General features: G+C 55.1%; 1 protein-coding gene and 1 long non-coding RNA gene across 5 annotated transcripts in view; one reads left to right on the top strand and one right to left on the bottom strand.

The window, feature by feature from the left end:
* The first annotated feature begins 3080 nt into the window (after positions 1-3080).
* Positions 3081-14096, top strand: LOC123607166. Its single transcript, XR_006716678.1, has 3 exons — positions 3081-3334; positions 7108-7212; positions 13542-14096. It is a non-coding gene; the product is annotated as an uncharacterized LOC123607166 (long non-coding RNA).
* A 3248-nt stretch (positions 14097-17344) lies between these two features.
* The window catches only part of CNPY1 (canopy FGF signaling regulator 1), a 42267-nt gene continuing 32697 nt past the window's right edge, over positions 17345-26914 (bottom strand). Inside the window, exons 2-5 of one of the 4 annotated variants that reach the window (XR_006716677.1) lie at positions 23327-23530; positions 21478-21574; positions 18789-19143; positions 17345-17822 (exon numbers count right to left, since the gene is read on the bottom strand). Coding sequence is in view for 3 of the 4 variants with exons in the window: in XM_045496280.1 (XP_045352236.1) it covers positions 17643-17822; positions 23327-23530 (384 nt within the window). In the remaining variant the exon portion in view is untranslated. The other 3 variants (XM_045496281.1, XM_045496282.1, XM_045496280.1) reach the window with 3 other exon arrangements.

Consider the following 26914-nt stretch of genomic DNA (forward strand, 5'->3'; position numbering starts at 1 on the left):
CACAAGCGAAGACAGTGGAAAATAATTTAAGCATGTAAAATATGGGCTCTTCAGGTAACTGGACTTTTACTGCCTGCTATTAACTTGATTAAAATGGTTTGATTAAGCCAAAAAAAAAAGCTGCCCAGGGGGCTGGCGGCCACCGTGATGGATAGCGTAGCTCCCCCAGCCTGGCCCGGTCCCCGCTGGGAGACCTGCTTGGAAGAGGCAGTCCCAGCAGGAGGACTAGGTCGACTCACGCTCGAGAGAATCAGTCCAGGGCCACTCCTCACGGCAAGGGGCCGGGGAAGGGACCGGCCGAGGGCAGCAGCATCTGGGGCGCCCCGAGTTACCGTGAAAGGGGCATGGGGGACAGCTGTCAGTCTGAGCCAGGCCACCTCAACCCGACACGCGCTGTTTCTTCTGTCCGTAGAACTCACCGGTGAGCCTAGGGGCCCCTGGCAGTCACTGCACACTCAGGGGTCTGTGACCAGGGGTGGCCCCCCCCCCCCCCCCCCGCTCAGCTCCCACTCAGTCCTTCCTCGTCTGACGCTGGAACCCCTCGCAAGCCGGGTGCCCTGCCTTCCGGACACCGATCTTTCTCTGATCCCCTTGGACAGGGCTCCCCGCCTCTTGGGGCCCGGCTGCCGTGGGGGGGCCCTTGAGACACCTCGCCCCAGCCCCGGACTCAGGGCCGCCCGAGCGCCTCCCATTTCATTGTCAGAGGACCTGGATGGCTCCTGGCTCATTCCGTCTCCCCAGCAACCCTCAGAGGGAAGGGGGGGAGAATCCCCACTCCCTGATGAGCCAGCTCAGCCCGGCGCCCTCCCCTAAGCCCCCTTCCCTCCGACACAGCCCCACGTCCATCCCTCGTGTCCCCAGAGCGATGCTGGGTCTATCAGACCATCCCCCTTTCTCTTCCACTTTGTCTAATGGGAAATCTGATCACTTAAAACTTGACCAGCCCATAGGTACTTACTAACAGTTTTCTGTAACAGTGGGAGCTGGAGGCCCACACCCCCGTGTGCTCTGCTCACGCCCCGGCCCCAGCCGGCCGCTGCGAGCCCTCCCTGCTCCGGGGTCTCAGGTCAGAGGACAGACTCTGCAGTTGCCTTATAAGTAGTGTGACTGTTTACACACGCGCTTGAAAGTCCTCTCCTCCACTCCTCACAACAGGGCTGTATGGCGGATACGGTTCCCCGCCCATTTTACAGGAGGGCAAACTGAGGCTCAGAGGGCAGAGCTGGGATTCCAGGCTGAACGATTTCCTCACCGATGCGCCGAGCACCGAGGGGTGGACAGACCCGTCCGGCGGTCAGGCAACCGGATTGCACGCGCACGCGAACCTGGGTGGGACGCCTGGATCTGAGCCCCGGGCGGGGGGCTGGTCGATGCTTCCCTTGAGCTGCGTCCCGTCCTGCCCCTGGGCCAGCGCCCGACGGCAGGGAAGGGTCTTGGCGGCCATTGGGTCCCAGAACCAAATGGCACAGACGCCACGCGAGGCTTGGGACGGGGGAGGGCACACCCGAGGGACGATGGGATCATTCCCCGGCTGCAGGCCTGGGCACAGAAAGGACGCGGAGGAAAATGAAGGCTGAGGGCCAGCGAGGGAGCCCGGCCTCTGCGGATGATGGAAGGCCGTGCAGGGCAGTGTGGCCGGGGCCCAACCACCAGAGGCTTCTCCGGTGGCCCCTGAAGGGTGGCTGGAGGGAGGCCGGGAGAGAAGGGCTGAGGGCCCGCATGGGACAGGAAGGCAATGGCGGATGAACCCCAAGAAGCGCAGGCTGGTGGGGGGGGGGGGGCAGAGGCAGGCGGGCAAAGTGGTGCGTGGGGCTGGCAGGGCAGGCTTGCTCCCGCTAAGGGTCCCCGCTGGGCCCAGACCGCCTTCTCCCTGGTCCAGGGCGAGCGAGGCCCCATCCGGGCACCCCATCCCTCCACACAGTGCCGGCTGGGGTGACCGAGGCGCGTGGCAACCCGCCAGGAGCGAAGGGCGACCCTTTGCCACTAAGTATCGTCGGGCGTTCTCATCAGGTGCCTCCTGTCCCGACCCCGGGTCGGCCGAGAATGAGGGATCCTTGGATCAGGAAACACCCTCCTGGGGAGCTCCTCCCAGGGCCCCGGCCCCCCGGCCTGCCCCCTGCTCCCGGGGATTGTCCTGAGCGCCACTGCCCAGGACGTCATGGTTCAGAAGCCACCAGAAGGCAAAGGGTGAAAGGCGGCGGTTCCCAGACTCTGCGAGGGCCCCGGAAGGGGCCGTTCCGGGCTGCACGCTTGGCTGCGCTTTCTGTGTGCCGCGCGTCTTTAAAAGTGGGAAGAGCTGAGGCCCGAAGAGAAAAGGAGGAACATCCCGGGAAGTGATGGGGTATCTGCTCTCACCAGAGAGACTCTTTTAAATTTCTAATCAGGAGCCAGGCCTGGGCCGGGCAGGGCTTGGCGGGGACAATGAGGCCAGGAGGCACTGGCCCGGGGCCGCGGGCAGACAGGCAGGGAAGGGCTTGACTTCGGGGCGCGGGCTTTCCAGGAAGGGAAAAGGTCAGAGAGAGAAGGTCTCGGCGGGCAGCGGCCCTGGGGCCCCTCGGCCAGGTGCAAATTCGTCGTCAGGGCCAGGACGGCTGCGGGATGGCGTTCTTCTCCATCGGGGCGTTAATGTGCGATTTTTACACACTCAGAATTCCCTGGTAGTTGTTAGCAACGCGTGTCACCCGTGAGCAGGGCGCTGTTTCCCCGCCGGGCCGCTCAGCCTCCAAACGCCCTAGGCCCGAGCGGCCTAGACACCTGGACTCCGGGCTCGGGGTCCAGAACCTTCTCCCTTTATCCCCTGCGAGGCCCGGGCCGCCCCTTCTGGCGCTTTCCGCCCGGGGAAGGTGAGGCCGGGCGCGGGCCGGCGGTTGCCATGGTGGCTCCAGGCATCCGGGGGGCCTCCAGGAAACGCCAGCCGGGCCTCGGTGCGGAGAGAATGGGCTCACGGGGAAGACGGAAATTTTTCTAAAAGTGTGCAAACAGTTGAGTGAGCCCCACAGACACAAAAGGAAAAGGAGGGAAGACAAAGCGACAAAGGCCGCAGCAAAGCCGGCTGGGCCGCAAGATGAGGCCGATGGGGGGAGGGGCGGGAGGGGGCGGGGCGGGCGCAGGTGCACCGGACCGGAAGGGGCGGGGGCGGAAGCCGCGCTGGGGCACGTGCAGGGGCCAGTTGAGGAAGTCGACCCGAAGGCCACGGCAGAGTAGGTGTGGGGCGCTCTGTGTCGCTACGGTGTGTCACTGAGGAGCCGCACCATCCGGGAGGGGCCGGAGGGGCTTGGCGGCCGCCCAGCGGAGCCCCTTTCTTCCCAGGGACGACAGAAGCTGGAAGCCAAGGGTGAGGGGTGGCCCAAGGTCACACCACGGGGTCCGGGAGGGGGCGCTCCGGTGCAAGCTCTTTCCCTGGCGCCACGCAGCCTGCTTTTCCTTGTTTGTTTACACCCCCCCCCCACCTCAGTCTCTCTCGTTCCTCTTATTGAGGTGCTACGGCGCGATGACTCCGTACCTGTAGGTCTCATGTGCGACAGGGTGACGGCGGTTAGCAGCGCCGCAGTCCGAGTTTGGACTGTTGCTAAGAGAGCGAATCTCACGAGTTCTCACCACACACACGCAGCCGGTAACTACACTTGTTGTGGTGATGCTTTCGGGACATATTCAGCCTGCTGCTGAAACGTTCCGTCACACTTGAGCTCTGGACGCAGAGGCCTGGAAGGAGCGAGAACAGTGTTGCGAGGGCAGGAAGAAGCAAACAGACGGGAAGCGGGAAGGGCAGATCTCAGGCTGTGAGGACTGAGCGGGGCAGCACAAGGAGGCATGGGGTGGGGGCACCTGGGGAGGGCAGCTGGAGGAGGAGGAGGAGCAGCTAGAAGAGGAGGAGCAGCTGGAGGAGGGGGAGCAGCTGGAGGAGAAAGAGGAATAGCTAGAAGAGGAGGAGCAGCTGGAGGAGGAGAAGCAGCTAGAAGAGGAGCAGCTGGAGGAGGCGGAGGAGCAGCTGGAGGAGGGGGAGCAGCTGGAGGAGGAGGGGGAGCAGCTGGAGGAGGAGGGGGAGCAACTGGAGGAGGAGGAGGAGTAGCTGGAGGAGGGGGAGCAGCTGGAGGAGGGGGAGGAGCAGATGGAGGAGGAAGAGGAATAGCTAGAAGAGGAGGAGCAGCTGGAGAATGAGGAGCAGCTGGAGGAGGGGGAGCAGCTGGAGGAGGAGGGGGAGCAGCTGGAGGAGGGGGAGGAGCAGATGGAAGAGGAGGGAGCAGCTAGAGGAGGGGGAGCAGCTGGAGGAGGGGGAGCAGCTGGAGGTGGAGGGGGAGCAGCTGGAGGAGGAGGGGAGCAGCTGGAGGGTGGGGGAGCAGCTGGAGGAGGAAGAGGAATAGCTAGAAGAGGAGGAGCAGCTGGAGAATGAGGAGCAGCTGGAGGAGGGGGAGCAGCTGGAGGAGGAGGGAGCAGCTGGAGGAGGAGGGGGAGCAGCTGGAGGAGGGGGAGGAGCAGAATGAGGAGGAAGAGGAATGGCTAGAAGAGGAGGAGCAGCTGGAGGAGGAGGGGGAGCAGCTGGAGGAGGAGGAGCAGCTGGAGGAGGGGGAGCAGCTGGAGGAGGGGGAGCAGCTGGAGGAGGAGGGAGCAGCTGGAAGAGGAGGGAGCAGCTAGAGGAGGGGGAGCAGCTGGAGGAGGAGGGAGCAGCTAGAGGAGGGGGAGCAGCTGGAGGAGGAGGGGGAGCAGCTGGAGGAGGAGGGGGAATAGCTAGAAGAGGAGGAGCAGCTGGAGAATGAGGAGCAGCTGGAGGAGGGAGAGCAGCTGGAGGAGGGGGAGGAGCAGCTGGAGGAGGAGGGGGAGCAGCTGGAGGAGAGGGAGGAGCAGCTGGAGGAGGAGGAGCAGCTAGAAGAGGAGGAGCAGCTGGAGGAGGGGGAGCAGCTGGAGGAGGAGGGAGCAGGTGGAGGAGGAGGAGCAGCTGGAAGAGGAGGGAGCAGCTAGAGGAGGGGGAGGAGGAGGAGCAGCTGGAGGAGGGGGAGCAGCTGGAGGAGGGAGAGCAGCTGGAGGAGGGGGAGCAGCTGGAGGAGGGAGAGCAGCTGGAGGAGGGGGAGCAGCTGGAGGAGGAGGAGCAGCTGGAGGAGGAGGAGCAGCTGGAGGAGGGGGAGCAGCTGGAGGAGGAGGGAGCAGCTGGAAGAGGAGGGAGCAGGTGGAGGAGGAGGAGCAGCTGGAAGAGGAGGGAGCAGCTAGAGGAGGGGGAGCAGCTGGAGGAGGAGGGGGAACAGCTGGAGGGTGGGGGAGCAGCTGGAGGAGGAGGAGGAGCAGCTAGAAGAGGAGGAGCAGCTGGAGAATGAGGAGCAGCTGGAGGAGGGAGAGCAGCTGGAGGAGGGGGAGCAGCTGGAGGAGCGGGAGGAGGGGGAGCAGCTGGAGGAGGGGGAGCAGCTGGAGGGTGGGGGAGCAGCTGGAGGAGGAGGAAGAGCAGCTAGAAGAGGAGGAGCAGCTGGAGAATGAGGAGCAGCTGGAGGAGGGAGAGCAGCTTGAGAAGGGGGAACAGCTGGAGGAGGAGGGGGAGCAGCTAGAAGAGGAGGAGCAGCTGGAGGAGGGGGAGGAGGAGGAGCAGCTGGAGGAGGGGGAGCAGCTGGAGGAGGGAGAGCAGCTGGAGGAGGAGGGAGCAGCTGGAAGAGGAGGGAGCAGGTGGAGGAGGAGGAGCAGCTGGAAGAGGAGGGAGCAGCTAGAGGAGGGGGAGCAGCTGGAGGAGGAGGGGGAGCAGCTGGAGGGTGGGGGAGCAGCTGGAGGAGGAAGATGAATAGCTAGAAGAGGAGGAGCAGCTGGAGAATGAGGAGCAGCTGGAGGAGGGGGAGCAGCTGGAGGAGGAGGAGCAGCTGGAAGAGGAGGGAGCAGCTAGAGGAGGGGGAGCAGCTGGAGGAGGGGGAGCAGCTGGAGGAGGAGGGGGAGCAGCTGGAGGAGGAGGGGGAGCAGCTAGAAGAGGAGGAGCAGCTGGAGGAGGAGGAGGAGCAGCTAGAAGAGGAGGAGCAGCTGGAGAATGAGGAGCAGCTGGAGGAGGGGGAGCAGCTGGAGGAGGAGGGAGCAGGTGGAGGAGGGGGAGCAGCTGGAAGAGGAGGGAGCAGCTAGAGGAGGGGGAGCAGCTGGAGGAGGAGGGGGAGCAGCTGGAGGAGGAGGGGGAGCAGCTGGAGGATGGGGAGCAGCTGGAGGAGCTGGAGGAGGGGGAGCAGCTGGAGGAGGAGGGGGAATAGCTAGAAGAGGAGGAGCAGCTGGAGAATGAGGAGCAGCTGGAGGAGGGAGAGCAGCTGGAGGAGGGGGAGCAGCTGGAGGAGCGGGAGGAGGAGGAGCAGCTGGAGGAGCATCTTGGCCCACGGCACCCGGGTGAGCCCAGGGCGGGAGCTGACGCGAGGGGAGGCTGATTTGGGGTGGGGGCCGTAAGGTGGGAAGCAGTACAGCAGAGACGCCGTCCCCGGGGAAACGTGAGGCCCACCCAGAGGGAGTGTGGGCTCGCCGCCCCGGGTGAAGTCTCCCCGCGGCGGCCTGAGAGCGTCTTTGGGAGAGGACGGCGACCCTGTGCCTGTGGCGCGGTGATCCTGACCGCCACGGGATGTACAAACAAACGCGAGGAAGGGAGAGATTTAGGAAGAGTCAGACCTTTGGTTTATGGAAGTGGTATTTGCTCAATCGATAAATGACCACGTACTGTTCCATTCTTTGGGGTGTTATTTTCCATATATTTCTGGAAACGTCTGACATTGGTCTGTGCTCTCGGGGGCTACTTGCCTCCAGAGCGCTTCATTTTGTACAGAATTTCGGCAACACGGGACCTCAAGACCCATTGGCCACGTCCTCCATTGCGACCGCGACGTAGTAAGCGAAGCTTACGGTTAACTTATGTCTATGGGTATTTATGTCTTTTAAATCCGAACTTGGTCTGAAGGATTTCTTCAAGCAGTCTTATTACCAATTTTATAGCGCTCCCCAGAACGAGGGCCACGAACTGGAAGTTCGAGATTTTTCTCTAGCGAAATGAATCTTCTCGTTCCCCCTCGAACCGAGCAAGTCTGTGTGTGTGGTTCAGGTGTGGGTTTTAGATGATCAGTAACTCTTTCCCGAGAGACTCTTTTCAGCGTCTTAAAATTTCGTCCATAGTCGTCTTCAGTGAATAGCAAATGTGGTCAAGTGATCTTCGTGGAAGCTCGTCAGGATGACATCTCTAGAACGCTCCTGAGGAGGACGTCTGAGCCAGCACTGAAGGTCAGTGCCTTCAGCAGAAGGTCCCGTGTGGGGCTCTGACCTGCTGTGTTGCCTTGGACCAAACAGCGAGCCTCTCTGTGCCTCGGTCTCTTCTCTGAACAGGTTGACCCATTCCTGTTTACTTTAAGGCAGGAGCTCTTACTCTGGCTTCCGTGAACTTGGGCCGGGAACATGCATGCTTGTTGTTCCCGCGAATCGGTGCCTCCCAGCCCCCTCCCCGTTCTTTTCCTTACGAGACAGACATAATGATGCCGCGGCAGGAGCCAACCCTGCCCGAGCCCCTGTTGGCAACTTTTTAAAGGTTTCACTTTCGTTCCCGTCAGCGGCCACGGTGTTATATTCATCTCAGGTGTGCGACGTAGTGACCCAGCACTCGGTGTCCACCCGGCGCTCCTGGCCAGCGCATCCTTAGTCCCCGTCGCCTGCCTCCCCCTCCCCTCGCCCACCTCCCCTCTGGTGACCATCAGTGTGTGCTCTGTAGTGAAGAGTCTGTGTCCTGGTTTGTCTGCCTCTCTTTTGTCTCCCTGCTCATTTGCTTTGTTCCTCCAATTCCAAATATGAGGGAAATCCTGTGGCATTGGTCCTTCTCTGACTCCTTTCGCTCAGCCTTATCCTCTCTAGCTGCCTTTTTGCCAGCCGAAACCACAGATATTTTCATATCTGCTATAGTCGTCGCAGATATGGCAGATCGTCATTTCGGCCCGTCGCTACTTAATTTTTAACGTTTGTTTATTTATTTTGAGAGAGAGAGAGAGAGAGAGCATGAGCAGCGGAGGGACAGAAAGAGAGGGGAAGAGCGAGAATCCTAAGCAGGCTTCTTCCCTGTCAGCTCAGAGTGCAACTCGAGGCTCAAATCCACAAACTGAGATCGTGCCCTCAGCTAAAATCAAGAGTTGGACTTTAAAATTTTTTTTTAAATGTTTATGTATTTATTTTGAGAGAAAGAGAGAGCATGGGCAAGGGAGGGGCAGAGAGAGAGAGAGAGAGAGAGAGACAGAATCCCAAGCAGGCTCCATGCCATCAGCACAGAGCCCGATGCGGGGCTCAAACCCACAAACCATGAGCCCATGGCCCGAGCCAAAATCAAGAGTTGGAGGCCTAACCCACTGAGCCACCCAGGTGCCCTTGAGAGACGGACACTTGGCTGACTGAGCCACCCGCGCGCCCTCGCCCATCACTACTCTAAAATCATTGATTCAACCTGTGACTATGTCGTCTTATCTAACATATTAGTACAGAAACACATCACAGTTAAAATATATTTTCTAAGTATTTTAATCCAATTGTGTTCCTTGTCACCTTGCACATTTTATTTTGTGCATGGATCTGTCTATACACACACACACACACACACACACGTATCCGTCTAAGAAGGGCGTTGCCAAAGGCTTCCCAAGGCTGCCAGAAGGCTCCATGCCATCCGAAGAGGTTAGGAAGCCCTGCTTTAGAGAGACGTTGAGGCGAAACGAACGTTTACCAAAGGGCCGGCAGAACAGCGTCATTACCATGGGGAACAATCAATGAAGTAGCTCCGAGGAGAGGAGGCTGACCTTGGGGCATCACCTCAATTATTAGTATTCAGGGCAGACAGTCCCTCAGGATGGTTTTGGGGCCACACCACCTGGCCGAGCCTGGCCTCCGTGACCCCGCAAGTGGATGTCAACGCCCCCGGCCCCGAGCTCAGCCCCGCATGTTGGGGCCACGTGCTCTGCCCCTCCCGGACACATATTTCCCCGTCCCGATCTCTGGGGGAGATGTCACCGTGGACAGGCGCGCGTCCGAGCAGCAGCTGGGCTGACGCAGGGGCCCTGTTCCCCGTGCAGCAAATTTCTGTCCCGACGCTCCATGCACAGGGCTTCTGGGGACCCTCGAGGCACCGAGCCCGGAAGCCCCGTCCTCCCGCCGTCATGCTCTCGTGTCAGCACCCGCGGGACCGCGGGGACCGTCCTGTCCAAGCAGTCCATCTCGGGGGCCTCCTTCACCGTGTCGGAGGGGGCCCCCCGCCGGAGGCGGGCCGGTGCTGCAGTCAGGACACCGGGGCCTTTGAACCTGGTCACCCGTGTTTCTCCAGACCCCGGCTTCCTCATCTGCACGGTGGAGACGAGATTGTAGTTCCACACGCGGCGGTGGGAGGGTGATGTGAAACGGTACCCGTGGAAGGGACTAAAGCCACGCTCACGTGCGTCGCCAGCACAGCTGTTACTGGAGCCGCGGAGGGCTCCCGAGGGCCCCGACGACCGGGCGGGCTCACCCTGTGGCTTGGGCACCACGCCAGGGACGTCTGCCGGGCGGGCTCCACGCTGCCCCGGGGTCTCCTGTCCTTGCACAGAAGACGGGGAATTTCCCAAGCAGGAGAGGACCGTTTGGACTCCTCACCCAGGGGGAGTGCCCAGTCGGGAGGGCAGGCGCTGTTCTCGACTCTGATGGCACCGCTGGGGACGTGGGGCCACGGGCCCCCCGAGACCTCCCTGCGGCAGCGAGAAACCCAGCCGAGGCCGGCGGCAGCCAGGGAAAATCCGCCGAAGATCCAGCTACCGAGATTCACCTCCGCCTCGTTCCCAGTGGTCAAACACTGAAAATGGTCTAAATGGTCCTAACGTAGGAGGCCCGTTAAATACAAGTAGACATTCTGCAGCCGCGACAACTTACGTGGCAGGAGGACATTGAACGACAGAAGAAGAAACTCCTAGCGCTTTGAGGGGAAAGGCCGGGTCAGAGAACACAGGTTACACACTCAACTCCCCCCCACCCCCCCCCCCACACACACGTGTGTGCACACACATATACGATGCAAACAGTTATCTTGGTGATGGGACTTGAGGACTTTTAAAAACTGATTTTTTTTTAATGTTTGTTTTTGAGAGAGAGAGCACAGGCAGGGGTGGGGCAGGGAGGGAGGGAGACACAGAATCGGAAGCAGGCTCCAGGCTCTGAGCTGTCCGCACAGAGCCCGACGCGGGGCTGGAACTCACAGACCGCGAGATCATGACCGGAGCCAGTCGGACGCTTAACCGACTGAGCCACCCAGGCGCCCCTAATTAATTTTTGGAGGAGGGGGAGGGGTAGACGGAGAGGGAGGGAGGGAGGGAGAGAGAGAGAGAGAGAGAGAGAGAATCTCAAGTAGGCTCCACAGTCAGTGCAGAGCCTGGGGCTCAATCGCGTAACTCTGGGATTGTGACTTTAACCAAAATCAAGAGTCAGACACACAACTACCTGAGCCACCCAGGTGCCCCGGGAACATTGTCATTTTCTTCTTTTTGAAGTACATGTATTTCTTCTTACCCATAAGGAAAAAAATGTAGGGTTTTTGCGTGCGTGTGTTTCATTTTGCTTCGTCTGGTGTTAAAGAAGGGAATCCAGGGGCGCCTGGGTGGCGCAGTCGGTTGGGCGTCCGACTTCAGCCAGGTCACGATCTCGCGGTCCGTGAGTTCGAGCCCCGCGTCGGGCTCTGGGCTGGCAGCTCAGAGCCTGGAGCCTGCTTCCGATTCTGTGTCTCCCTCTCTCTGACCCTCCCCCGTTCATGCTCTGTCTCTCTCTGTCCCAAAAATAAATAAACGTTGAAAAAAAAAAAAAATTTAAAAGAAGGGAATCCAAGCTGCAGAGACCGGGGCGCCTCGTGTGCAGTCCCGCAGACTGAAGGGACCCCGGCCACCCGCCCGTCCAGGGCCCAGCTTGCTCTGCCCTGAGCGGCACCTGCTGAGTGGAGGACCAAGGGATCCCCCAGTGTGGCGCCTGAGCCCCCGACTTGCCCTGCCTCCAGGAGGAACAGGGCCCGGGGCACTTGGCCACCTGGAACGGGGTCTTCGGAGGACGATGGGGGGGAAAGACCAGTGAGGTCCACTCAGTGGACTGGAGCCCGAGCGGGGCGGCCGGCGGATAAACCCCCAGAAGTCGCACGGTCACCTCGACAAACAGCCCCCAGCCGAGCAGGGTCCCTCAATTCCCACCTCGCTTTGGAGACGCCCTGCGCCACGGCTTTCCGAGGGAAGGTGACCAGGAGGCAAACCGATCACAGGCACTTAAATAAATGAAAACTCTAGAGAGACCCAAGGGATCCCTTCCGCTCTCCACCGCCCCGACCGCCCGCCCCCCTTACTGTGAGAGCCGATAAAAATGAAATGCTTTCCACTCTACTGAAAATTCGCAAAAGTAGATGAACTACGTTTACAACACAAGTTTGTGTTTGGCTTGAAGTTCAGGTAACGTCCACGCTCTGAGCCGGCCCTGGCAGGTGACCCAGTGACACAGGTCCTGCAGGAGGGGGGCTCCGGGTGCGGCCGGCCGGGCACGGTGGAGGCGGGGCGGGGGGGGGGGCATACATGGCCCACCGTTCTTGCCAGTGAGCCTGCAGAACCGCGAGCTGACCCAGGGGGGTCATCCTCTGTCTCGGCCGGGATCACAGCAACCTGGGAGACACCCCCGTACCCCACCGAGGTGCCCCCTAGGGGCGCCGAGGGACCACCCAGCCGCCCTGACCCCCACGGTCTCTGTGCCTCTCCCCTTTCAGCGCAGGAGACCCTGGGAGCCTCTGAACTCCTCTCCCCGCTGACTCCTTCCTCCCCCCAGCAGGGAACACATCCCCCCGTCCCTGTCCTCTCCTCCACAGCGTCCACGTTAGTGTTTCTTCCCACCACCTGCCCCTGCGGGGGTCTTTTCTGGGTCTGCTTGTCCCACCACTGACCTGGAAAGCAGTGGTGGCCCCCGGAGGAGGTGGCCCTTTTGAGACGAAGACGAGAACCCCGGTCCCTGTCCAGCACGCAGAGGGCACCAGCGTTCACGTCGAGGCCTCCGGCGAGGTCTCCCCACGGCCCCCTTCCCGTGGAAAAGTCCCAAATTGAATGTAGAGGGGGCCCCGGCCACCGCCCCTCTGCCTCTCACCGTGGGGCCTTGCGACGCACAGGCGTCTGCTGAAACGTGGGCCAGCAAGAGTAGTCGTAAAGGGGGGACAGTTACTGTGGGGGCGCGGGCTTTCGGGGGCACCCTCGGCCCCACGCGGGCAGTGCCGAAGCTGCGTGACGTCGTTCAGCGCTTTCCCGGGGGGCCTGCCAGGAAGGGGCTCTGGCTGAGAAGTTTCTCCGGTTTGGGCCCATGGCTGGCTCTCAGCTACGACACGCGGCCGGACTCGGGGGCCCCCTGAGAGAGGAGCCGTGCGCTGGGCCGGTGCTGCCCGGGTTCCCTTCAGCGAGACCACAAACGGGAGGCAGCCAGTGCTTTGTCTGAGCCTGACGGGCTGACCGTGGTGTTTGGGCCTCTGGGATCCAGGACGAGGGCGGCCGGGCTCAAGGGCACTGGCTGTCAGAGCAAGGCCGCAGGACGGCCCTGGACAAAGGGCTCCCCACCTGGGCTGGCGCCCCTCACCTGCCCCGAGGGGCTCAGCCCGGGGCAGCCAGAGCCGCGCGTGTGGGTCACACAGCTGCACCCCCAGGGGCTGGGGTGGGGGGAGGGGGGCTCTGGCCCTGAGTCATCGGGTCACCGTGTGGTTACTTAACCCTGGGTCCGTGTGTGAGAGAACACTTCCCCCTTTGGGGATGGGCCGTACGAACTAGAGGAACAAAGGCTTTGCTAGGCTTAGACAGTCATCAGCAGAAGGAAAAGTATTTCTTAATATATATATATATATATATATATATATATGTATGAACATATTCCTTTCCTTCTGTGGTATTCAAAGCACCACACCCAACAGGTGGACAGCCAGCCCTGACCAGCGCTGCTCCAAACGGACTCCAGCTTTCTGCAGAAGGGACCCGCGACAGCCCTGGTCCACGGACACGGGGCCACGGAGCTCCCTGCAGCGCCGTGGGAAAGAATGTCAGCACGACTGTAGACCGCGCAGGGGCGGGGGCTCAGCCAGGCCAGAGCAGAGCCCCCAGCCTGGCGCTTTGCGGTCTGGAAGTTTCGGTGTCCACAAAGTATGCAAAATGTAGCTAATTCCCACCGTGTGGGGTATTGCTAAAAAAAAAAAAAAAAAAATCCACTCAAGTGACCCTTTAATCTTAGGGCATTAATATTTAATCACAGCTCTGATTGCATAGAAGGGCAGTTCAAGGGTATATTTTCACCTGAAGGTCTAATAATTTAATAACACTTATTGAACCTGCATTTGTATTAGACCTCACTCTGTGTTAATACCATGTTGCTTTAAATAGGGTCCATTTTTAATGGGGACCGAATAGTCTATTTTTTGGTTCTGTGCTTTCTTCTACAAACCACAGGGCATGAAGGTGCTTAATCAGTGCGCTTTGATGAAGAACAACAAAGCCATAAAGATCGTTTCTATCAGACAATGAAAACCACCTGATTGAAATCTTCTCTCCCTCTGTTGACAGTGGCGTCCCTTCAAGGATTGTCATCGCCCTTCCTCGGCCGGTATCAGAGAATACGCTGTAGAGAAAAGTCCCACTTGTTCGGAAAGCGGCTTTGAGGCGAACCCTTAATCTAAAACGTCAGGAGTACGTTCTCTCCCTTCAGGTACCAGCCTCTCTCGTCGTGCGGTTCGAAATCGGGATTAATATTTTAACTTCTCACTTACGGGATCTTTCCGAGTCGGAGCCAGGCTTAATTAGCCGGCATTGGGCATCCGGCGTCCCAATGTGGAACTTGCATTCCTTAGATATTGGTTCGTTTATGCTCCCGGAGGAGGAGGCAGCTCCTCTCTGTCCGCTCCGAGGAAGGCGCGCCTCGAGTGGTATCTTAGCTCAGCCAAGTGCGCGGTGCAGCTTCCACGGTGGTTTGGGGGCACGCGGCGCTCTCTCTCCTATTTAATCGCTCGCCTCGCTGTACCGGCCTCCACTCTGTGCCATTACGTTTTGGGGGATACGATGTTGACCCGCGGGTGGTCCAATAAAATGCGTGTTCCGTACTAATGAGCCATATTGCAGTTCCGACATATTTCCGGTGTAACCCCATAGCTTGTTTCCCAAGCTTCTTAACAGATGGCATGTGTTTTGTAAATATCTCGCTGTCGTGAGACAGGATATTTTTGTCAGCTGACTTCCCCCTGCCCAGACGACAGGCCCACCTTTGTGCGTGGGACGGTATGCCTGCACCTAAGTTTCCGCTCTGAACCCTCAGAGAACCCAGAAGGGCACGCACCTGTGGCTGATGCCACAGACTCGTCTACAAACTGTCCGCAGGAAGCCAAGCCGGATTTTCAGGTGACGTCCCTACAGACAGATGAGTTGCTATTACGGTCACTGTAAGCACCATCTCTGTGGAGAAGGGCAGATCCTGAAAACGGACAGAACGAGTGGGTCACTCCTCCTCAGCAAACCCACGTTCGGGGGCCAAGGGGCGGGAAGGACAAGTCTGGAGACGACATCACCATCTGTCCGTTGCACCTCTTCTGAGGTGACTTATGGGCGATGTAGGTCTATGACTCCATATTTCAATTTTATGTACCTCATTCGATCTTTTGTCTGTGTAGTTCCTTGCCCTGGAACAGTGACTCCGCGGACCGTAAGGAATGTAGCAGGGGGCATTAAGACCTGGGCAGAAAATCATAACAAAACACACACTCGTACGTAACAGGTATCGTGACAATTTGCTACCAGCGCATTGTGGGATAGAACGACGCAAAACGCCATTGAGTGGGTTTCCAGATTTGAGATGAGCTCATAGTTTTGTGTCAGATTTTAACACAGGCCACAAAATCACATCAAAGAATGGCTTTTTCCCATATGCCACTGTAACCTGAATTTTAAGGTTGAAAGCTTCAACTTTTTTATGTAGCTAAAGCTACACCTGCGTGGATAAATATCAACCTGAGCAGAGAAACAGGTAGAACAAATGACAAATATAAACAGCTACTGACTCTATTTTTTAGGGCTTGTCTTAGTAAATAAAGTATTGATCCCTCCCATTTGGGACTCTGGCTCAATTCCACTTTTCAGTCCTCAGTGAAATGGATTCAGTGGCCTGGGCTGCTTCTTAGCAAATGGGAATCCACGTAACAGAATATAAACCGCTCATCTTGGGCAACCTGGTTTCTCTCCAGGACAACAGGTGCGCAGGATCTTCTGCAGAGACCCAAAGATCCGGCCTCACAAAAACACAACTCGAAACCCCTGCCTCCAACACGTCTACCCTCCGCAGTATTTTCATGAGCATCACACGCCCCACCCCCCACCCCCACCTTTTTCTCCCCGCCAGGAATTTCCCTGACCTAGAATTAGGTTGCTTTTCACGGACTCTAAGAAACTTTTGTGCCACGTTCTGGGTGCTGACTCTTCCCCCCCGCCCCCACCCCCAGGCTTTTTGCTGTCTTTGGTTTTGGTCAATCAACGTCATTAAAAAGGCAGGAGTGTGGTTCAGAGGGTCGCTGAAGCAACCCACTGCTCTGTCTCATTATGGCTCATTAGCAAACGCAGCACAACTTGACCGTGCCCCACTGGGAACCCCAGAATATCCTCAGCCCAAAGATGCAGGGGGTTCGCGTCTACCCCTCAAGCGGACATTTAATCGGTAACTTCGCAAAGCCAAAATATTTACACGGGTTTAGCAAGTTGGATCCGGAAAAAACTTTCTGGAAGGAAAAAGTACATAGAAGTCGTGGGGCATCAAAAGTCTTGTAAGAGACGAGCCTATTTTTTACCGGGAAATAAGAAAAAACTGAAAAGCTGTATTCGGCGGAACCTTAGATGTGCGCCATCAGAGGCAAGATGGGTGGTTCGCGCCACTCAAAGCAAAAGCATCCACACCCACGAGGGACACCGATCGGGGACAGAAGGCACACCTCTTGTGTTCGTGCGGGTTGGAAACGGGAGCCCCAATTCTCCTGAGCGGCGCCATCGGCACCGGCCGCGTCTGTCTCTGAGAATTTGTAGCGACCGCCAGGGAGGTGGAGACAATGCCACACGATTACAGAGTTCCCGTTTCACTGGGCACTTCCTGCCAGGGCCTCTGCCGTGTGCTTAGCAAGGAATCGAGTCCCCGGGCAGCACACTTACCAACAAGGCCCACGTTAGGGAGACGATTATGACTCACTATGTGAGATGCTGAACGAATCTTAAATAGGTAGGTTTACACACGGACGTACGGGCTGCGTTTTAAACACTTTCGCTACCTGACTGCAATACGGTGCTAATTATTCTGAACTCCTCTTTCTGTGTTGTGTCAGCTGTGGTGCAGGCTCGCTGGGCTACCCTGGGCAGGGTCTAGACTCGCAGCCAGCTGCCGACACGTCCAAAAACCACGTGCCTTTCCGCTTCCCCCAGTAAGTAAGTGGCGTGAACTTAACGACAAGAAGTGGGGAGGAAGACGGAAAAAAGTGGAAACCGCTTCTCCTGAATTTTGGTAAATTTTCCTAAGTTCCAGAATTGTCTCTTCCCAAAGCATCAGCTGAGCGGTTTAAACGGCGTGATTTCCAGGCAATGACGTAACACACGGCCCACGGTTTTTGCTCTCTGGGGGCAGACTTTATATCACCCTGCCTAGTAAATTCTCACCACCAACAATGAGCATCTCTTCTTCAGAGTAAGTTACAGAATATGCCCCGGCATCGGCAACGATTGCAGTCAGATGTCACTGACTGTAAGTTTAACGAAGACAATGAAATATCCAAGCCGAGTACTAGGACGACTACGTTCTGGTATTAAGTGGGGTCAAAAGTAATTTTTCATCCGGTCCCACCTCCCCTCTGTCTCCACACCTACAAACACACCCAAATGGGAGGACAATAGATTAGTTAGTGGTAAAATACACACACTAAGCGTTAGCTGGAAGTCTTTTCAGAGACGCACACACACAACAGAGTTGGAGGCAAAACAAAACGCGGTCACTGGTGCCATCTTTGAAGAACACACGAGATAACAGTACAGTGACTTTCTGACTCATCTGGATTAACAAGGTATGCGGAAGAAAGGCACCATATTGCTTGCAAGAAAAGCGTTATTTTTTCACACATTCCGTTACATTTTAGAGATTCATACGTTTTTAAACTGAAGGTTTCTGGAACTTTGTATCTCCTTCCCGATGGAAAGAAAGTTCGTGTCTTTAATCGATCACCGTATAGAACCCAGAAGACATAATCTGGAATTTGTGTCTTTAATCGATCACCGTATAGAACCCAGAAGACATAATCTGGAATTTGTGTCTTTAATCGATCACCGTATAGAACCCAGAAGACATAATCTGGAATTTGTGGCAATATACTTTCTTACCTTCATGACCAGTCAAGCATTTAAGAACTCAAATCACGCTCTTCCTCGTCAGCTAGAACATTATACGTGTAGACGCGCATAAGATATTGTGTATGTTATCAAATCCTTATTTCATTTATGAAATGCCTTCCGTTTTTTCTTCCTGGGCACTTAAACGCTTCACTCCTGACCCTGTCTGTATCCGAATCCACAAGGGTAATTTGTTTTATGCAGTCCTCAACTTCCCCTATCCAAAGAATCGGGTCTGTCGCGACACCAAACAACAGATTTTCAACACAATGTCATACGTGCGACAACGCCGTATAAACGAGACACGTGAACTTTGTTTTCGTGAGGAAACGTGAAGATAGGAACACGGACGTTGACCTGTGGGCTGTGACTTTCCTCCTCAGTAGCCGGTAGAGGTGCCATCCGGGAGCTCCGCGAGGTTAGCAGAGGCTCCACAGAGATCTGGAAAAAAAAAAAAAAAAAAAACAAACAAGAAAAGTCACATAGCATCACTAACCCATCTCACACCAGCGCGTGAGTCACGGACTTTCTGCAAGAAACACAGTTTTGAGGGAAGCACGTTTTAAAAACTTTTTTATCATGGAAATTTTCAAACACACACACCTCCTCCCCGGTACCCCAAACGTGGCCTCCACACCTGCCAAGGCTCTGTTATCTCTGCCGCCGTCCTCCAGCATTTTTTCCCGGAGTATTTTAAAACCAAAGCCCAGGGAGCGTGTCACTTTGCCCGTGGCCTTGGGGGTGTTTAAGAAATGCCTTAAATAGAGGCGCAGCACGCTTGGCATTTAACCCAAGGAGCAGAGAGGCAAGGAGGGGGCTCTGAGACGCTCCACTTTGCCAACTGGAAGCAATTAACGTCCGCCCTCTCCAGAAAGGCTACGATTCTTTTTACTCTATAATTTATCAAAAACAGGAAAAGGACGAGGGTTGGAAAGTAACTATTTCGTGTAATACAATTCGACACCTCCGTTCGCGTAGGGAAGTCTGCACGAAGAGGTAAAAATGCTTTTTCTTTAGACGGAAGCCGAACATCTCAAGATACCTGGTCCTTTACTCCATAGGTCGCATTCACGAGGATCACGCGTCAGATTCCTCAGTCTCACGGTTTCAAGGTTAAGATTTAGGAGCGGAGCAGAAGTGACACGTACCCAGAATATGTTCGTGTATTTACATTTAGGCCCTCGCACTCCAGCTGATGAACGCCTCCACAAAACTGAGAGGATCCGTCCGTTCCCAACCCAGAGTGGTACACCCTCCACCATCCGTGGGACACAGCTACCCTTTTAATCATGACCTTCTATCTTACTCAGATTTGAAAGCATCATTTGGACGTCAAGACGTTAAACTGACAATGTGGCCGGGGTAAGTGCCACAAAATCTTCCACCAGGAAGATCGAAGACACTCACTTCTCTTTTTTTGCCTGGGGAAAAACGACGACGACGACAGATTGCCTATCAGGTAGTCCCATTACTCCGTCTCACACCCCGAGAGCAGGATGTATTTGACGCCTTTTCTTTTATGCAGCGCAGAGCGGTGAGGAGGTGTCCACAGACCCGCCTGCGATGCTATCGTCTTTCACCGAGGTTTTCTTTATTCGTTCAAGGCAGGGTGCATACGTTCACGAAAACCTCACTGACGGGGCCTTTTTAAATCCAAACGGTCGTCGCGAATGCAATACGCGTTTTCTCCATGGTCCCCCACGTACTGGTCTGCGCACGGGGAGTAAACTGGACACTCCTGGTAGGGTCCAGCGTCAATGAACTAGATGGGAAGAAGGTTTCACAACGTACACACGTATCAGATGGCCACGGTGCACATGTGAAACGCCTTACGGTTTTATACGCCCATCAAAGCCCAATAAGGCTGAGGCTTTAAAATCCGTGAACATGCTTTCATGGGCTCCTACGTAATTACCCACAAGAAGGTGAAACGATCTACCGTCAAGAGAGAGAAAAGCAAAATCCATATATATACACATATAACACACACGTGTGCACGCAGGCGCACGCACGTATAGGTGAAGTGTATACAAAGTGTAAAAAGGGGCCACCCTTCCGATTAAACGTCTAGTTCTAGAACCATCTATTTAAAAAACACCGATCCCCCTAAAAGCAGAACGTACACACTCCAGCAGCCGTCAATGCAGCGCCTTGGACACAGCACGCTCTGCCTTGGGGGACGGTCACCGGTGAATGCGGCCTCGCGGCCTCCAGCACACAAGACACACACACACACACACACACACACACACACACACACACGGCCCTGTCTTTAAAACGTTTTAAATCACGGAGCTCAATCGTAGCAAAGTTTCGGACAACAGCGCGGGAGTTTTTCTACAACATGAGAGTGTCACCTTTTCCACGGGAATCCGGAAGCCTCCCAACCTGTGAAAACACATGCTTCTTTGTCGCCGTGGTCACCGAGGGCGAGCGTCCTCACTGACGCGTGGCTTTCGGTTTTCTGGCGATAATTTTTAAGTGTGAAAAAGGCGACCTCGTTACGTGGCGCTAACTTACTTCGACGGCGGGGACTTTGGGCTGGGAGGGAGTCTAGCCTCTTTGTAAGGTGACCGTGTTCTCACTTTTTAATTTATGGATGGTTTACAACAGCCATGAGGATGCTTCACGGGGAAACACGACCCTGAAAAGGCTCGCTACGTTGCGGCCACGAGGCGGTGGCCCACCTTGTACTCTCAGCAGCTCGGAGGGGCTGACACTTTACAGTGGAAATACTTCACCAGTTTTTAAACAACCAAATGCTATTAAGACTCCGTAAGCTAAGGTTTTCTTTCCTGCGTAAATCTTAGGGTTTTGCCTTACACTCACGCTTTCTCGGGGCTAACGTTAACGCTCAGTTCCAGGGACCCATATGCAGAAGCAATGAAAAGGCAGTCACTATTATTAAAATTAGGTCAAACTGCTGCATTTAGGAAGAGGGTCTCTCCCCAGAATCTTGTCATTATTTGGGGCCACGGCTGCCAGGAAGAGTTGGTGAAACTTTCTCAGGCCCTTCTGTGAGGTCCGAACAGGTGTTTAGAGAGCAAACTAGTGGCCCTTGCCATAGGTGATTGTGACAAGTCCAGACCCTCTGTGACAGAAAAATAGGAAAACAGGTATTTCCAACAGCGCGCGTCCCATTTTTGCTCGTATCTTCAAGCACGAGCCCATCTCTGAATCGTTCGCAAAACTTCGAAAATATCGAGACTACTTTCTTTGGAAAATCGTGGCTACGCACTTACTGATGGGAGGCTCACAAAAGCAACCTTTCGTGTCTGAGCTCAGTGAGACGGCTCTCCGGGCCCTGAGCAGCCCCGAGTGTCTCCTTCTACGGTACTCTTCAAACCCCCAACCGAACTGGATCATCTTTATTATTTTTTTTTCAAGCTGGATTTTAAAAAGAGAACAACCGCATTATCTACTCAGAGGAAGAAAACTTCTTCCTGTCGATGTGGCTTTGTCACTTTCTCGTTTAATAACCTTTGATGACAGAAAACGTTTCTCCACAGATGGGCAATAACTCTTATTTCAAGGACTGGGGCACTAAATTTGATACTGTGGAGGAAGGTACGTTATGCTTGATTAGAAACAAAAACATTTTTTTTAAGATATCCCGGGAAAGAAACTTGAAAAAAAAAAAAATACCCAGCACCCCTCGCAAATCGGCAAACAAAAAAAGCTTTTAAAATCTCGTACTAAATAAAGATCCCGCCTGCTATCAGTTTAGGTTCCAGGCGAGTCATAAAGAGATTCTCCTTCCTGGTCCAGGAGGGAGAGAGAACCCAACCTCTCCGAGTTTGCAAACCGGAAAGAGAAAGTGCTTTGGACCCCGCCGGTTCTGATGGGCCTGTGCCCCCTTTACCATCTTTAGACTTCCTTGCAAACGCAGAAGCAAGCCGGCGCCCACGGAAGAGCCACCTAGCCCCGTGGTTTTGTTTATTTGTCTTCTCTCACATGGGGTCTTTCTGACTCAGTGCGGAGCCGGTGGTGGTGGTGGTGGCGGGGAGGCAGCGAGGGCGGTTTGAAAAAAAGATGCTGCCGCGCCGGGTGAGGGGGGTGGGCGAGCGGAAGACACATGTTACATCAGACACAGTACCTGCCTTCTCACTGCACAGCTTGTCAGCGAGGTCGTGTGCCTCCTGGGCGATAAGTGAGAATATCTCGTCTTCATGCTCCTCTATAATAGCTTCGCACTGCGGAAACGTAATAACAACATATGTGGATAGATCCGCGCGCACGGGGCTCTCGTGAGAAGGACGCACCAACATTTTATTAGCTAAAAACAGAAAACCGTGTTACCACCGTGGCCCGTTTTCATCAGCCCCTTTGCTTTCGGGACCTCACCGCCTCGGATGGAGCCTCGTCCCCAAACGTTAATTGCGTCATTTTCCTGGGACTTAACTAACCGATTAGTCGTGTTGAAAGACGAGGGTGAGGAGGAAAGCAGTTCTTTGTATCTGTGCCTCTTGGTTACATTGGAATGCGAAGAAAAGGAAGAAAGGGGTCTCCTAGGTAGAGCTGGGGAGTCTTAGCTTTCTGGTTTTGTTTGGGTTTTCTCGACTCCTTCAAAGAACCCGGCTCCTGGAGACGCTTAAACCAGTTTCCCTCAGATTTAACATAACAATCCATTTTGTGGTTTTAAAACAGAGTCTGAAGTGTGAAAACAATTAAGCTTTCTCAGCAATCAAAACAAACCTCGTCGGTCTCACTGTGGGTAACAGGCTTGGCAGTGACTTGGCCAAGTTTCTTTTCAAACCATCTAGCGCTCCGTTGATCATTTCACTTTGCTTCTAGCCCCAAATCTCACTTTTCAGAGAAGAGGGAGCCCAAAGGCGCCCAGGGCATTAAGAAAATCTTAAATTCTAACTGAAGGACGCGTCTGTGCTAAAGACCCACAGGGTTACAGCTCCTGGAACCGTGAAGCTACAGGAGGGCATTCGCTCGAGACTTGGCAAAGCACAGTCCAAGTTCATTCAGCAAGACTTTAACATTTTTCAATGGCATTTAAAAATATGTAAATTCCCCCCTAACGTGTTTATTTAAAACCTGTGAAATACAAGCACACATACTCATCGCAATTCCTGTTCCAGGGTACTTTTACCTTGGAGTTATTGCCTTTACTTTTTAATTAAAATGAAATCTTCAGAAGTCAGCTAAAGCCCCTGTTTCGGGGCGTCAGCATGCCTGACATTTCGGCCAGTGTGTGAACTTAATACATTTTTTAAACGGGCTTTGCCATCACTTGGTCTGATTCAACAGCGTTAAGTAAAGCGAAATATATTGGAATCTATTTTGCCAGGCACATTCTAGCAAGCCAGAGGCCAGCATTCACTTAAAATAAACACCACACCGGACGGGAGTTTGGCATTAAGCCAACTATCATACCTAAGCCTTTGTTTAACTTAGTTTGTGCTAAAATACTTGAATTAACTCGGGAAGGAAATTCTCTGTCTTCTGTGAAGCCTGAAGGGGGAGAAGGAAAAAAAAAAAAAAAAAAGATGTTTGTCACTCTTCCTCTATCATTTGGCTATAAATATTTGAAAACGACATTCACTCTAATTTGGATTTTAACCTAGGAGCCACCACCCCTGATTCCTTCTGAGGGAACCTGGGAGAGACCTGCCTCAGCGAGGGGGGCCACTGAGACCCCTCTCTGAGCCCCACAGGGGCAGAGCAGGCGGGACCCTGGGCTTCAAGTCGCTGGGAGCTACAACAGCACTTTCTGCAAAACACCGCCTGTCTGCACAGCCCCGTGAGGTGTCTCAAAGGCAACTTCCCAAATGCATGGTCAACACTGACGCCGCCGCGGGACCCCAGAGCAGCCGGATAACCTTTTAATGTCCAAGGTCTGGAAACTCAACCACAACCCAAGCAAACGGCCAAAAAGAATACCCCAAATGGTGTTCCTGGCGCGTGGGATTCGCCTGCGAAGAACGGGAGCTTACCGCGAATTTCAAAGGTCTGTAAGCATCAGAATAAAAATGGAATTTTTTAAATTCTTTGTATATTCTGTCTCCTTGCCTTGGAGCAAATCTCTTAAACTTCTTCTCCCGAGTCACGGAATCTTCTTCCAGCTGGTAATGGTTCATCCGCTCGCACACTTGGTCCAACAGGTCTGTTAGGAAAACCTCCGAGTGGGCTAGGGGGGTCTGTGGAGACAAACGGGGACAGGAGACCTGCCTTAACGTCCACGCGGTCTTAGCAGATCGTGCGCCGGACGCGTCCGGGGCCGCGCGCCACCCCCAGGAGCGCCGGGAGGCATGACCTTCCTCGCACAATGTGCTTGCGGTTAGGTTACTTACAGAACGTGGGAAGTTCGCTTACACTGTGCTTTTGGAAAGGGGCGGGTGTTTGAAAGTGGACGGGAAGGAAACCCCTAGATTGGAACTGGAAAGTGCGCTTACACAGGTAGTCCTTTTCAAAGTCATTGCACATGCAGAATACGGCACCGAGGACAGAAAATGGCTGTGATTATTTACTAGCCGGAGAGAGGGGGGGAGGGGCGGAGGGGGAGGGGGAGCACAAGAGGGGGACCGGGAGGGAGGCAGAGACCGCGGGCCAGCGCGCCGCGTCCTTCTGGACGGGTCGGGCCGAGCCGACAGTGGCGCCCGCGGGCGCCGGTGGGGGAGGGGGTGACAGGGGCGCGCGCGGGACGGCCACGGGCGCGGGCTCGGGGAACAGCTGGCGCCCGTCTCCGCGCGCCCCTGTCCCTCCGGAATGCGGCGAGGATTCAGGGGACGCCCCCCCCCCCACCCCCACCCCCACCCCGCCCCGGCCACCACCTCCGCCCCGCGCGGGGGTCAAAGAGCACCCCTCGCCCCTGGTAACCGACACAAAACCTCGGGGCCCGTCTAGACGGGTCAAGGTGCAGGATGCCGCGTCCCCGCGGCTCCTTCCGGAAGGGGGCGGGGACCCGCCAAGGGCGCCGCGGACGCGCCGCGCCCGGGCCTCCGCGGGCTTTCTCCCTCTCCACCCTCCGCTGATCAAAGTAGGAAGTTTGCGTGACAACCGTGGTGAAAGGGGCTGAATCGCAAATGAACTCGATTTCGGCGATGTTGATCTAGCCGGCCTCCATTGTCCCCTTTCAGGCGCAGTGTGAACCCTTCCGGTGCCGGCGACCGCGCGGCGGCGAGGCGCGCGCTCCGGGCGCACAAAGGGTCCCCGCGCCTCCCGCCCCCGGGCCGGCGTCCCCGCCGCCCCCGGGGTCCGCGGGCAGTGCGCGCGGTGGGACACAGGCCTGCAGGAGCCGGGGCAGCAAGAGAGCCGAAGACGACCGCCGCCGATGGGCGCCCAGCTGCCCCCGCCGTGTGCGCGGTAACGGGGTCCCCGCCTCTCCCCCAAAACCCGGTTCCAGGCGCATTCTCTCCAGGCCCGGGCGCTCCCTTTTGCAACGAAACCGTTTACTCAACTGGATTAAACCACAACGGTTATCCGTTCACTAAAATAGCCAGTTTTTAAAAACTCGCCAGTGTGGTTTGTTGTTGTTGTTGTTTTCGGGTCTACAGTGAAATGACCCTAAAGGCAGTGGCTTGAAGTGCATTCCAAATACAAGCTGCATTTCACTTACACTTTTAAGTATGCCAATCAAGCCCTGTAAGTTGTAAAAACAAAACAAAAGAAAAAGCACAGCAATGCGTGGGTTAAGGAACAAACTGAAAATCCGTTTTATTAACCACAGGCGCTGAGGATTAAATCTGTATTGGGTCTGCACGTTATAAAACACAGAGGTAAATTCTTAATTACAGTTAATCAAGCAGATCATTAGCTGCATGATTATGGGGTGGGTTTTTTTTTTTGCCTGCCACGCGTGTGGTTTAAGTGTACTTCCTTATCTGATACGTTTGAGATCCCTTCATGGTACTTTCTGGATGTTAGCAAAGCAGGTTTTCACTTTACAGTGATGAGTCCACGCTTTCACTTAAAAAAGCTAACTGAAACCCGGAAAGGCACTCCCTGTCCCCTCCGGCCCCCACCTTCCCCAGCGGAAAAGTAAACAGGGCGGGGGTGGTCGCCACCGGAGGGCAGGGGTTCGAGTCTGGGAGAGTTTGGGGGAACACTCAGCGCCGCCTTGACGGATCCCAGTACTGTCTGCTGACTGGGGACGCTCTCGAAAATGTTTTTTAAATCTGACCTCACCCACCCAGCCGTGTGCAGAAACTGCCCACCGTCTCGCGTGAGCAGATCAGACGCTAGCGACCGAAAGGCCTCCTCAACTTACTTTGGAGGGGTTTTTGATTTGTTTCCCGGGGCTGGCACTATTTTAGAACAGTCCCCGCTTTACAACTTTCCCCAAAACGGGATTTTTTTTTTTTCCAGTTTTCAAAGTGTCATGATATATATTTGAATATACTAGTATGGTACTGTTTTAACACACATATGTTATATCAAGAGATCAACACGTGAATTTTGTTGGTTTTATGCGTCTGAAGGCAAACGGGTGTGTGTGTGTGTGTGTGTGTGTGTGTGTGTGTGTGTGTGTGTGTGTGTGTTTTCCCGTCATTAGCTGGCTCTTTTGAGTAAACATTCTTTAATAGGAGGAAGTGTTTGCCTGCAGATAGCTCAGAAAATGCTTCCTCACAATCTCCGCTAAAAACAGGTAAAGGAAAAACACCCAACGTGAACTTACGAGGTCTGTTTTCAGAAGACTAAGAGGAAAAAAAAGGATTTTAAAATCTCAATCAAAGCATCCGGCTTTGTGAGAAAATGCTAAAGATGTCTAAGCATCGCCGCTCTTTGCACATTGACGACGACGCACACGATTGGAGTTTAAAATGATTCCACTTAGCTGAACTGCCTTCGGTAAATTTAAAGACTGTTCACAGAATAATTGGGCCCTTTTCTCCCCTCAGAGTGTTTCGATTATAAGAGTGCAATAAATATTGAGACGAGTGGAATAAAACAAAGTCTTTCTTTCTATACTATGAAGATTTTGAATAGTACTTGTCAATAAAGCAATTCCTATTGTAATCTTAGGGGAGGGTGGCCTCCACCCCGGAAGGACTGTCTCAGAGATAGTAACCTCATTACAATATGAATGAAAAAGGCCGCCAGCATTGTATCGGGAGAAAACCGATTCACGGGCACCCGGTTTTCTTATCAGCCGTTTCTTTTGCGCAGGCACTCACTTGGGATACGTGATACATATAAAAGCGATCCGTTATAACTTCATCGCTATCTCAGAGCGCGCTGGTCAAAGTAAATCCTAACTTTTGCTCTTCTGAAACCTACCTGCCACTCTGAATCCCGCTACGTAGAAAGAGTGTCTACTTTTCTTTTTTCCCCTCAAGGCTTATTCTGACCATGTGCTTATTCTGTGAGCAATGAAACGGGGCGGGGGTGGGGGGGGGCGGAGGGAAGTACCCATATCCCAACGTGAAAGCGGGAAAAAAGTCTCTGGAAGTTTTGGCTCTGGAAGGCCGGAGTGTGGGGTTCATTCCAGACCCCGTGAGCCACATTCCTAACGGTTCCAGGGCGCCTCCGTGCGCGTTCATTACTGTGCCTCTGTTAATCTTGTAGCAAATTTCTTGCTTGAT

Source organism: Leopardus geoffroyi, chromosome A2 (genome assembly GCF_018350155.1).
Source record: "Leopardus geoffroyi isolate Oge1 chromosome A2, O.geoffroyi_Oge1_pat1.0, whole genome shotgun sequence".
Classification (NCBI taxonomy): Eukaryota; Metazoa; Chordata; class Mammalia; order Carnivora; family Felidae; genus Leopardus; species Leopardus geoffroyi.